The following is a 12763-nucleotide window of genomic DNA, read 5'->3' as shown; positions in this document are numbered from 1 at the left end:
GTTCGTGTAGGCTGTTAATCCCGAAGGAGGTCCAGGAAGGCAGTAGGATGAACCAAGGAAAGATGGGGACGAAAGGGAAGGGAAAGAGAGGGCAATCCCACTTTGTTCCTGTCACTAGGTGCAGACTCGCCACAGTCTGTCTTTCATCAGTTCCCCAGTGCTTAATTTGGGTTGTGTTGCTGACAAGGTTTTCCCTCTGTATCTGGCAGTCATAATGATCAACTACATTAAGAATTTGTTCATTTTCCTGCTCTTTTAGCATTACTCACTGTGTCCTTCTTGACAGCACCCTGGTATATTTATTTGTCTGTTTTTCCCCCCTTCTAGGGCTGTTGACATCTTGCGAACAGCATCAGCATCTAATCACATGTCTTTGCTAGTTGCCAGAGATGAGGAAGCAAAGTAAGAGAAAAATAAAACATTTATTTAACCTCAAAACTAATAAAAAGCCAACACTATACCTAAGGTTGGGTGGGCGGGCTTGCAAGTATTTTTCTTTCAGATTAGTTTTAATCACAAAATTGCACCACGTCACATTTTTTCTGTGTAGTGTTTGATACCAATTCATTCTGAGACTATTTGCATCAATTAAAGTAGCAAGCTCGGGCCAGTTTCAGTGTACTGAAGAGGACTGAAATGTTATGTTGCCAGCTAATACCATTAAAAACTATTTGCTGTGATTTTTTTTTTAAATATTTCTCACACTGTGAGGAATGCCTTAGATCAACAGTACCACAGAACTGTATGATTTAAGCTGGTCTAGCCTTCTGGAAAAGGGCAGATTTAGTTACTGTTTCCCCTTGGAAGCTTGCTTTTCAATCTTTAATGTGCTTTGAATTAATTTGGATAAGTAGGTTAAATTGTTCACTGCAGAAGGCAGTCCAAAATACATCTGTTGTAAGGACATTTATGTTAAATATTGCTTTAACCTTGCTGTCTAATGTTAAGTATATAAACCAATATTGGCAGAGAATTGTTGGAAATGCTATGATCCAGGTCTGTATCCCCTTGTGACATAAATCTCTGGAGGAAAAGGCTGTTAGGTAACTGCATTTGATAATCATTGCAAGAGTATCTGCTGTTATTTGCCTTTCCTGGGATGTTCCACTTACAGAGTAATCTCTCCATAAGGGAGTCTTCTCTAAATTCCTTTAGCCTTTTGTCCTATTTAAGCTTTCTTTTCCTGCTCCTGTATTTTTTCTATTTGACAGACATTTAAATCGCTCTGTAGCCTCTGATCTCTCCTTTTTTCCAGACTGCCTAGATATATGTGAGGTCCACTCATAATCTGCTTTTATCTAAAGTATACTGACCTAGTTTCTCTCAACTCCTTGAATAATTAAAATCCATCAGTCCTTTCACCATTCTGGTGGTACGCCCAATGGCCTGGGCAGAATTTGCCGCTACATGTAGTCACTCACTCGGAGACCTGTGAATTAATGTCTTGTGACTGCACATTCCTGTGTTAAAAGATTGTTTGATTTACACTCAGCTGTGTTTGTGTGTTCCCTGTGTCTGGCATTAGTTCAATAAATTCTGTCATTTTTTTACAAAATAATGCATTGACCCTCTGCAGTCACTGGAATTGCTTGGGAATTACATTCCCTGCAATCAGTTAATTTATGTTCTCTCTCTCTAATTCTATAATATTAATTTGCTGATATTTCTGGCTTGCATCCTTCTAGATTATTTTTTTAAATCTGTTATCACTGAGGTAATCATAACTCAAATTATAAATATTTTTTAAATTAGGCTGCATTCAGTATTGGATTAATCAGGAGGTTTTGTTTGCTCTTTAGTGCATGCAATGCAGGATGTACATCTTTGCCACTTTTTTGCTAGTTCGTTACAATATGATTGGTTTCTGCAAAGAATTTCTGCTTTTACTTTTTATTATTATTTTTTCAGCAGTGTGCCTGACCAAGAATTGCCCTTTGCTTCATCTGTTGAGGCTTTTTAGGAAAAGATATTAAAATCAAAAAGATAAGCAAAACCCAAACACATACAATATTTAATAGATAGAGTTGTTTACCTCAGATGAAATAGACTGCAAATTTCTGAGAAAGCTAAATAGAAGTTAACAATTTGCATCTGTTCTACTCAGTCTTGACCCATTAATAAATATTTCTTCTATCCTCTTGTGAGTACCACAGCTTTGTTTTCCCGTCTCCTCTGGGTGGTTCTTCAGTATAGTTGAACTAAAAGCACTCTTTAAAAATATGGGTATGCTATAGATATATTATCTGATTTCTTCTAATATAAATAACTTGTTCTGGACCTAAGTAATACCACTGTCTTATTATCTGTAGTTGACTTGTAATTCAAGTTTTTGAAGTGTTGAAATCCAGGGTAAAAAGAGGTAATAATTAAGCTTTTCTACCAATAGTCCATTTCATTTGTAGTCTATTGCTATTCCATCCTTATCCTTTGGTATTACATTAACATTTTCTTGCCTCTTCCAAATATTTGATAGCGCTTTCCTCTCTCAGTTGAGGTTGAGCTTCCTTCTCTGAGGTCGGGTAACTGTTCAGTAGAAACAGTAGCAGGTTTCAAGGGATGCATTTAAACCAACGCCAGATCCTGACAAAGAGGATCTTTTTATTGCCACAGGAAAGAATTTCTTCACCTGATGGATAAGTACGGCTCTCACAGTGACACCAACTCTGCAAGAAGTTCTCCAACACAACTATCAGCTGGTGAGAAGTTGCTTCCTAGCCTGACGTAGTCCTGAAGGACAGTAGTCATACTTCAGCGGAGTAGAAGTAGAAGCTTACACTTAAAGGTCTTTTCATTTATGAGGAGGCTATATTGGAGGAAGTGACTGAAGGTCAGGCAAAGCACACGGGTTTGCTTAGATTTCAACATTAACTTGGTAGTCTAAACATGTAACTTCACTGGTTTGTGTGTCAGTTGACTCAACTCTTAAATATACTACCACCTACTTTCGGCAATTTAATTAATGAATAATGTGAAAAATATTTGTATTTGTAGATTAAATGTACCATAGGATTTCAAAATACTAATAAAAATTTGAGGTAGAATACCATGAATTCTAATCCTCGTGGAATTATTGCCTTGTTAGAATGCCTTTATATAGCATGAGTGATTATTCAGCCAAGATTATTTTTGCACCCAGTTTGAAAAAAAAAAATCATTGATATATTTTAAAGAATTATTCCTGAAACTCTGGGTGTCTCACAATTCTTAGCTATGTAGACTTAATCTTTTTTTGGTTATTTGATTGCTTATAGTTTGTCTGTTTTCTAACATGAAAATATGCCCACTGAACTTACTTACATGAGCTGAAACTTGGTGCTTTTTCCAAAATGCGTTTTTTACTCATTTTCTCCATTATTTCTTTTCTTCAAGCAAAATCTGTAGACAGCACTTCTTCTGGCTCATCCTCAAGGTCACAGAGTCCTCAGTTGCATCCAAAGGACAATACCACGACCATCAGCAGAAATAATAATTTCCCAGCACTATCCCCAAAGCTTGCAAAGTAATTTCCGCAACTGACTGTAACTCTCTTGTGTGAGCTATAAACAATGGTGTATTTGGCTGCTCAGGAAAATTTTCCGTCGAGCACAAAGTGCTCAACTTTTTTTTTTTATTTAATCATGTGAGTTAAAATACTGTTGATATTGCAAACTTTCAGTTTTAAGAAGGTATTTTGCTCATGTATTTATTATCTACATGGTAGAAGTAGATAAATTAGTTTGACTTTTGATCTTAGTGTTTCCTAATGAATTAATGCTTCTGTTTTATGTATATGCAGGTACTCCCATAAGCCTTGGATATGTATGGCAGAGAGGAGCTTTTATTCTTGTAAAATAATACATCGGTTCTTTCTGTAGTTGCCAGAAGTAACAACTGAAGTTTCTGATTGTGTAGTAAGAAGGCAGTGTAATGTTTGAACATTGCAATTAAATGTCAATGTTGCTGTAACACATATTTGTGAAATCAGTAAGATAAAGATAATGTATCACTTCAGTCTTTATTGAGTGTCTAGTTCTGTGGAGTAATTATACTTTTTTTTTTCTCCTTTCTCTTTGTAGGGATAGTGCATTTCAGATTATCTCTGTTTGCAAAGGAACAAGCCTAGGTTTGAATATTGTAGGAGGAATTAACAGAAATGAAGGGCCTTTGGTATATATTCAAGAAATTATCCCTGGTGGTGATTGTCATAAGGTAAAGACCTTTTTTCCCCTCTCTCCTTCAGTCCACCTGTATTTTTGCTTTCACTTAGTACCTACTTCAGTATTTCATATATACAGTTATATTTTAAATACAAATTGTGTGTGTGGTTCTGCATGCTTTCTCTTTAAATAGAATTAGCTCATTGCACCAAAGCATAGATACATGGTAATGAAAATGATTCATGAGTTCATTTGAGGTAAATAAGCATCTTATTCCCCAATTTATGTGTGAGAAAGTAAGTAATCAACTTGTTTAAGAGGTTGCATGATGCAACATAAATCAGCACGGGTGGGACAGAGCTACAGATTACATCTCTTTTTTTTTTTTCTTGATATTCAGGAATACCTTTTTTCCCTTGAACTTAATTTGGGTGAATCCTTGCAGTTGGAAAGCATTCTGTAGACGAATTAGAATAAAAAAAAAAATTCTGATCGTGCAGACTAATAAAATGTGTGAATCAGTACTGATTACTGTTTTCATTTATGAGAAATGCAGTATGCAAATTAGGAGGGCTTGTCAGTTTTAAAAAATAACAGAACTGTGTCTGGTTCTAGTACACAAAACTGTTTATCCGAGTGTCTCCTTTTGCATCCTGAGTTATTATGGTTATTTTGACCTGTAGATCACCAGTTTTGCCCCTTGCCAAGCAAGAGGGTACAAGTTAATTTCACGAGCAGTGAGTTTTGCCCCGAAACTGTCTACAACTATTTGCAACTGAATTTTTGTAGATTAAGGTTAATCCCAAAATGCCAAGATGGAAGGAAAAAACGCAGCATTTCTCCAGGACTTCTTTTAGTAGATAAACGGTAATCATACATGTTTTGTTTTCTCCTATTTTGTTGTGGCTTCTAAAGCATTTTCCTCATTGTAAACATACAATTTAAAGCCTCTCATAGCTAATCGATAGACCAAGACATTAATTTGTGGTTGGTTCTAATATTATACAATATATATAATATTATATATATATATAGCAATATTAGAGGTAATTTCCCTATCTTGATGTCCTCTTTGAGAAACCTAAGTAGCAAGCATATTTTAAATCTGTGCCACGTGAGGGCAGCATTGAAATGGGTATCTTTTAACAGGCTCGATGCAAGTGAGATAGAAGCTCTACAACTTTTCTATTTAATCAAAATCAAAACACTAAGTGACAAAACAGTGTAGGAAAGTGCTATCATAAGTTTGAAATAACGCAGCTAAAATTATGGTATGGGGGTATTAAGTATATAAAATTATACTGGTCTTGAAAAGGTATTTTACTTACTTCGTAGGTATCTTTTTGTGTACACAGTTTGTTTCACATGGTCAGACTGATTCTGTGATTGATTTCTTAAGAGCTGTAGAACACAGACATGTTGTGTGTAATGTGATGTGTATTACATCAGATAAATGTTATAAGTGCCTGTAACCATAGATGAATTTTAAGTTAAATTGTTGAGGCGCCTTCTACAATGCGAGTAAAGAAAGCTTCATCTTAGTGAGAAATCTAGCCTAGCATGTTTAAAGTCTTGTCTTACAGTCTCCAAGACAGAAATGTGATCTGTTCCTGTGTTGGTAAAAAGTTTGCAATTGATTCAACAGATGTGCAAAGTTGACAATTTTATTTGTCGTAGTTTTGACTGGTGAATTCCTAACAGACTAATCTGTTTTCCTCATTAAGGGTAGTATGGCTAGTAAGTGCCTGAAGAATCCCGTATATAGCCGAGAACGTTTGGGTTTGAAATGCAAATTAATCTAGATCACAGCTGAATTAATTAGTAAAGAAGCTTCCTGTAGTCACATGGGTTGGTACTCCTTGCTGTAAAAAATATCCGTGCTTAGTTTGGTTGGGATCTTTTTAAAAGAAATATGTATCTGGGTCCAAACGTCATCTTTACACATTATCTGAGATCCATTCTGCCTGATGAAGCTTTTATAATTACTGCTGTCTTGATGATTAAGTGATCGTTTGATCTGCTGTTTATTTCTGGAAGACTGTGAGGCAAAATGTATAGCCATTCTTGATACTTCTTGTCCTAACAGATCCAGAGGACTATGTTAAAGTGCTGTGAATATACAATTCTTTCTGTAGTGTTAGCAATTAATATAAAATTTTTGGGTTTGTTTTTTTATTTTGTTATGTTAGGATGGACGATTGAGGCCTGGAGATCAACTTGTGTCCATAAACAAAGAGTCAATGATTGGTGTCTCGTATGAAGAGGCAAAAAGTATAATCAGCAGAACAAAGATGAGGTATCTGTTACTGTCAAACAGCTAACCCTCCAAAATAGTTTATTATACAGTATTTATGTTTAGATTAATGTGAAATGTTTTGTGTACTTGGAAGAAAAGCAAGGGATATTAATTTTTTTTGAATACTCAGTTGCAATATTATTTCATAGAAAAAGACTCAAATGCAACTTTTAGACCCGTAAAAGGATGATACTTTCTTTCATTTCAAAATTAAAAAAATAAAACAAAAACCCAAACCACAGTATTTGCCTTTTTTAAGGATGGGGAATAGAGCACCCTTTTAGAAAAATAATTAAATAAAATCACACATAGTGTTTGGGAAAATGTAAGTTTTGCAAGAGTAACGTGTAATCTTATGCACAGTATAGTATACAATATGTTGAAAAATCTTATTTTTAACTTTAGGTCTGAAAGTTTTTGGGAGATAGCTTTTATTAGACAAAAAAATATTCCCAGTTACTCCGAGAATCTGCAACGTCCTTCCAGCCTCTTAACATCTTCTGTAGCATCTGGAGAGCAGCAGGCTGCAGTACTTAGTTCTCTGACATGTGCTAACGGGAACCTTGTTTCAATGTTCACTCCAAACGCTGTGAGTATAATTATTACTGCTCTTAGTATAAAGTGAGCAAATGGTTGTTTTTCCTAATGTTATTGGAATTTCAGTATAGGGTTATTTTAATTCCATTGCCATTGTAGTAAGAAAATGACTGACTCTTTTTCCCACACAATAGTAATTCTTTGGAATATCAAGACTTTTGCAGAAAACATGTTGTGTAACCATAGAGTAAACCACACTGATGAGAGGAATAATAGTATTGGTCAACTTGTGGTAAGAAAACAAATCAAATAAAATAAGCATTAACCATATTCTTAGATACAAAGTTCTCCCTACTGTTTCTCTAGGGAGTAAAGTTTCAGAATTAGATAAGTATAGTTATATATTTCACAGATAAAGTACTCTGATTACTACATAGGAGTAAGTACAGAACAGTCTGACAAGTTACACTTCCTCCATGATGATGAGATTTTTGCTTAAAAATCAGAGTCCTAGAAGAATGTGTTTTCCACTTTCTTTCAGCTAAGCAACAATTGTTGTTTTAATTCATACAGCTCCCCATTAGCGTAAAGAAGTAATGTTGACCATAAGAAAGATATAAAAACTATTCTATTTCAATTTTTAAAAAAACATTTTTAATTTATCACATTTTTAAACTAAAGAAAATACTGGCTTTGAACAAGGAAGACTAAAATGTTCAGTGTCAAACAAAGTCAAAACAGGTGATTGTCAACTGTTCTTATGTTTGTACTTAAAATTTTTGCCCGTTTTCCTTTCCTGTTAGAGATATAAACATTGAAGCAGGTTGCCTAGAGAGACTGTGCTATCTTAATCTGTGAGGATATTCAGAACCGAACTAAGGTTTTGATAAGGCCCTGATTTAAATTTTTTGAATGGCGTGCCTTCTCACCATCCCCACTCCCCTACACCTTCTGTTTTCTGCTAGGGGTGTTTAGAACCCTATCTGTCCAGCCCTGTTTCCCCCCCTGGTCTTCCTGCCTCTCCCTCTCTTTTACACTAATGTGTGTTTCTAGTTTGGCTTGTGATCTGCTTTAGAAATGGTATTTCATGAGTTTTGATTTTGTTTCATAGATGGAAACTGGAGTCAAGATGGGAGAGCAATCTCCAATTACTTCTCTAGACAGCAGTCCTGCTGATGTGTCTGCCACTGGTAAATGCTGATTTAATTCCCTGCCACACTTTTTTTCTTCGATAACTGTCATACAGAAAATAGTACATAGTGAGACTCAATAGTCTTTGGAAAAAAAAAAGAATATAGCATTGTTTTTGTGGTACTAAATAAAGGACTGAGATCAATAGATTGTTTAGTATCTTCTGTCAAATAAAACTTATGTTGTCTTTAACAACAGCTGAAACCAAACAAAAATGAATGGTCACAACATTTGCTATACAGCAGTAATGATAATAGACAGTAGAAACCAGATAATGAAGACTCACATATAGATCAAGATTAGGTTGCCATAGAAACTGTACTTTCTTGATTTGATGAAATTATACTGTTTGCACTTTTTTTTTTTTAAAATCATGACAGCATATTGGAAGGATAGAAGGAACATGCAGACCTCTAATAGTTTTTCATTTAATAACAAGTAGAATATATATGTTTATTTATGAGTCACAACATTCAAAAACAGTGGTCACTTTGATAATATCTCTAAATGTATATTTTGAAAACAACACTAAGGAAAAACAGAGGTCGTGGAATTTGGTCAGAACCAAATCTGAAGTGAACAATTGAAATCCCTTTGGAAAACAAATATGCATGGTATTTACAAACAGTGAAAATGCAGTGGCATGGCATTACAATGAAAGTCTCAGGGGACACAGTAATATGAAGTATGAAGACCTGAGCTATATTCTGTTTCTTCAGGTGGTAGTAAGAACACACACCCTGTGCTTCTCAACTTGATGTCTAATATACTAAGAAGGACAAATACACAGGATCAGATTCATTCTAGATGTCACTCCACTGATATTATTTAAATTATACCTGCATTTATTATGGCCCATATTAGATATCCTAATTTTAAATGAAACAGACTCCATATTGCAAACCTGACCAGTTGGCTTCCTTCCTTGAAGGGTGAGCTGACTGAAAGGGAACTTGAAACTAGAAAGGTTGTAGTATTGAATACACCTGGAGTTTAGTGATCACACAGTTTTTTCATATTGATCATGAAAAGCACCACAAAATCAGAGGAACAAGACAGAAGGCTCTGTTGGAATATATTCAGAATATAAGACTCTTGGTTAATATAATGAAATACACAGGAGCTTCATTGTTGTTTAATGAGACCAAGAAGGCCATGGTTTCTTAACGTATCTGAATAATGTAGCTAGTAGAGTGGAAAGCAGAAATACTTGCAGCACCAGTTTGTACTGTTTCTTGTCATTTTTCATTTTAGTCTTATTTAATAGTACATCCTTGGTCAAAGCTGCCACTTCTCTCATGCTTCCCTTTTTCAAAGATAACCTTGCAAGGATAACCTGGAAAAATTAAAGTAGCTATTACATTTTTTTTTTTTTCCCAAAGTGCTGTAAGAAAAATCAGCATAAATTTGAGAAATTCTTACACAAACTATACACAAGGCTTTTTCCTTCTGAGCTGAAGTGTGCCAATTCAGCTGAGGTTCTAGCCCACTGTCTTCAGAATTTAATATAGCATGTGAGAGGTGTTAGTGTCAGAGATTTTCAAGATGTTTTGGTTTATGCTCTTGGCATATAAAGAGAATGTAAATTACTTTGAGCTTGGAAACAGATATGCTGTGAAATTAAAAAAAAAGAATTCTATGTGATTCCTTCTGTTCCTTTAGAGAGTCTCAAACTGAAGGATCCTTTAGTTTTCAAATGCTGGTTTTGGTTTGAGTACCTCTTTAGTCCTTTGATCAATTAATTAAGATTTAAATTAGATTTATAAATAATGCAAATGGGTATCCCATTTTCTTCTGAAAAAAACAAGGCAATGAATTTGTTCTGTTCACATAGTGTAATACATCTAGAATCTAAAGAATTTGATAGTTAACTCCTCCTTTTCCCTGCTGTCGGTGATCAAAGGCTTCCAAAGGTTGCTGCTTCTTGTGTTTTATCCACAGGCATGTCTCAAATACGACAAAGCTGTGACCACATTTCTTGAGTTCCATTAAAACTAAGCACACACACCAAAAAACAAGCAATTGTTCTGCAGTCTTGCATATGGACTGCTTAGTACTGCTAACTGCTTTTCCTTTCCTCAGCTTAATCATCTGTGTATGTTGGAAATAAAATAGATGCACCATAAGTTATTAATGTAGCTAGCTAAAATTATGCAAACCTGTTGTGTTTCTGCCTATAAGAATTGGAGAGGAGGGGATGGTGGCTCAGTGGATAGTAGTTCTTGGAAAAGAGTTCCTCCCCAGCAAAAAATACTGAGGATCCTGCTGGAATTCAGTCTGAACTACTTCCACTCAGCCTGTAGTTGGCAACAGGTCATTCCCTGAGAGCAGAGAAAATACCACAAGTGTAAGCCATATGCTTGATGAATTGCTCAAAGTTATTCCTGGTTTCTTTCTGCTAAGTTGCCACTTGTCACTTTTTAATGTGAAGAAATAGTTTAAATGATTGATACCCATAATTTTTGTTTATTACAATTATGTCCTTTAAAAAAAAAGTCTATCTAAATATTAACATTTATTTGTGGCAAGGGAATATTTAGCTGGCATCTGTTTGATGAGCAGAGCTTCCGAACAAATTTTTCAAAGCAGTTACAACTGTATAATTATTTAATTTTAATTTTTTTCTTCTTAGTTATTGCCCACAGCCAGCATGATGATTATGAGCAGCAAGGAAGGAACTCTACTATTCGTCTCAAAGCAGAAAGGCTGGAGAGGGTAAATGCAATCTTTGGAATTTTCCTTTCTCCTCCTTCATGATGCATGTAAAACATATGGAGACTATTTCTAGGTTGACAAACTTTTAAGGTATAAATTATAGACTAAATTTTCTATTTGCATAGTTCTTTCAGGTTGCAGGCCAATATTTCATTTTACGTATTGGGCAAATTACTGTTTTTGTCAATCTAGTTACTGACTAACTCTTCCAGGAATATGAACATCCCTCAGGATTTTTACGGCAGTTATTAAGGACAAAGGGTTTTGCTTATTGCACTCATCTGTATTCAAGGTTAAATAATATGTGAGCATCTCTCAGTTAGAAGGAGAAGTCACGGAGTGTCTCTGGAATAAAAGTGTTGTCTGTGAGAGTGTACTATGATACAAAGGCTCTTTGAAGTGTAGCTCTTTAATTACTCCCCTGTGTCCCTGCAGTCATTATCACTAGTCCATCCTTTTTTATTTTTTCCTCCAAAATAAGTTTTCTCCTTCCAGGCATTGAATTATCTTGGGATTCAGCCCACAGATGAACAGCAGCAAGCCCTAAGGCAGCAACTTCAGAAAGATTCTAAAGGAACAGTGTCTTTTGGAGGTAATAATTTGTTAATTACTGTGGAAAATAATGAAATGTGGGAATATAGAAATGATAGATAATAATCATTAATATATTTTCTGTCAGTATTGGGTTGCTACTGCAAATAAAATGATACTTTGAGGCAAGAACCTTATTCTACTCTTGGAGTTTTGATACTAAGTAATACGAAAGCTAATCACAAATTTATCCAATTAAGAGCAGCCTTGAGAAAGTTTTGGTTTTGTGCTCACAAATTCCTAAATTTTTGCCTTGACAATAGGGTGCCAAAAATTACTTGGGAGGGTATTGATGGTTAAAGAGACTTCTTGAAGCAACTGAACTGTTGAATTATTTTACTTGTTTAGTTTGTGAGAAGCAAGAACATTTAAACTCTTGCATATAGACAGAGATTACATGGAGACCCTCTTGATGGTTCTTCTAGCTAAACCTAATTCCGATGGGAATGAGTTGCTGACAATTTTGGTAGGTGACACTAACAATTGAAGAATATTTCTCATAAGCTGTGAGACCTACAATAGCTCTCATGCTAAAACTAATGGAGATTTCGCTTTTCCTAAAGCTTATAAGAAACAGTATCAAACGCTAGCATATGAAAAATATTTTCTTGTACTTAACCATCCAGAAGGGCACTGGATTTTCAAGTACCTTATCAAGAAAGATACTGGATCTCCATCAGTTTTTATGTGGTGTGAAAAAACTGACCTTTATATTTCAACTTCTCTGTCACATTGTAGCAGATTATATTTTTTTAATGCATTCAGGCTGAATGGGTAACCCAAGCTGTGTTGATTGGGAATGCTGTAGTGTTTGTATTTAAACCCTTCAAGTTGGTCAACATCAATTTTACCCTGTCTCTATCAGGGATTTAAAGGACCTGCAAAGGAAACCATGAGCTGTGAGCTAGCACGAATTTTTTCCTTTTTCCTGGAGCAACACTGTGTCCTCTCTAGTAAGGGCAATTCATTGGGAAGGGCAGGTGTCTAACAGGTGTGCAGATTTCTTTTTTCACAGGGCTCTGCCAAATGTGGAGCCTCTCTAACCAGGTACTTTGAAGGTGAACTTCGCACCACGTTTTGTCTCCTTTTCTCCTTCACAACTTGATTCAGGAATATTTCATCCCAAGATCTGTTTTGAACATATTCTTACCAAGTGTTTCTGTTCAGAGATATGTCTGATTTTCATGTTCTTTCTTTAGAAAACTTATGGAGGGCAGACACTGCAATTACAAAAGAGTAGCCGTATGTTGTGGTATTATACTTGTGTTGCATCTGGTGATACTGCTCCTAGACTGAA

At 35.3% G+C, this 12763-nt stretch overlaps 1 protein-coding gene across 7 annotated transcripts in view; it reads left to right on the top strand.

The window, feature by feature from the left end:
• STXBP4 (syntaxin binding protein 4) overlaps positions 1–12763 on the top strand; it is an 84693-nt gene that overhangs the window by 11336 nt on the left and 60594 nt on the right. For all 7 annotated transcript variants that reach the window (XM_075441045.1, XM_075441046.1, XM_075441047.1 and 4 more), the window contains 9 exons: positions 328–402; positions 2611–2696; positions 3370–3499; positions 4056–4188; positions 6326–6432; positions 6838–7021; positions 8081–8159; positions 10793–10875; positions 11371–11467. In XM_075441045.1, the coding sequence (XP_075297160.1) occupies positions 328–402; positions 2611–2696; positions 3370–3499; positions 4056–4188; positions 6326–6432; positions 6838–7021; positions 8081–8159; positions 10793–10875; positions 11371–11467 (974 nt within the window). The remainder of the gene's footprint in view (positions 1–327; positions 403–2610; positions 2697–3369; positions 3500–4055; positions 4189–6325; positions 6433–6837; positions 7022–8080; positions 8160–10792; positions 10876–11370; positions 11468–12763) is intronic.

The sequence above is a fragment of the Opisthocomus hoazin genome, chromosome 21, assembly GCF_030867145.1.
Source record: "Opisthocomus hoazin isolate bOpiHoa1 chromosome 21, bOpiHoa1.hap1, whole genome shotgun sequence".
Classification (NCBI taxonomy): domain Eukaryota; kingdom Metazoa; phylum Chordata; class Aves; order Opisthocomiformes; family Opisthocomidae; genus Opisthocomus; species Opisthocomus hoazin.
This window is presented reverse-complemented; position numbering and strand designations above follow the sequence as displayed.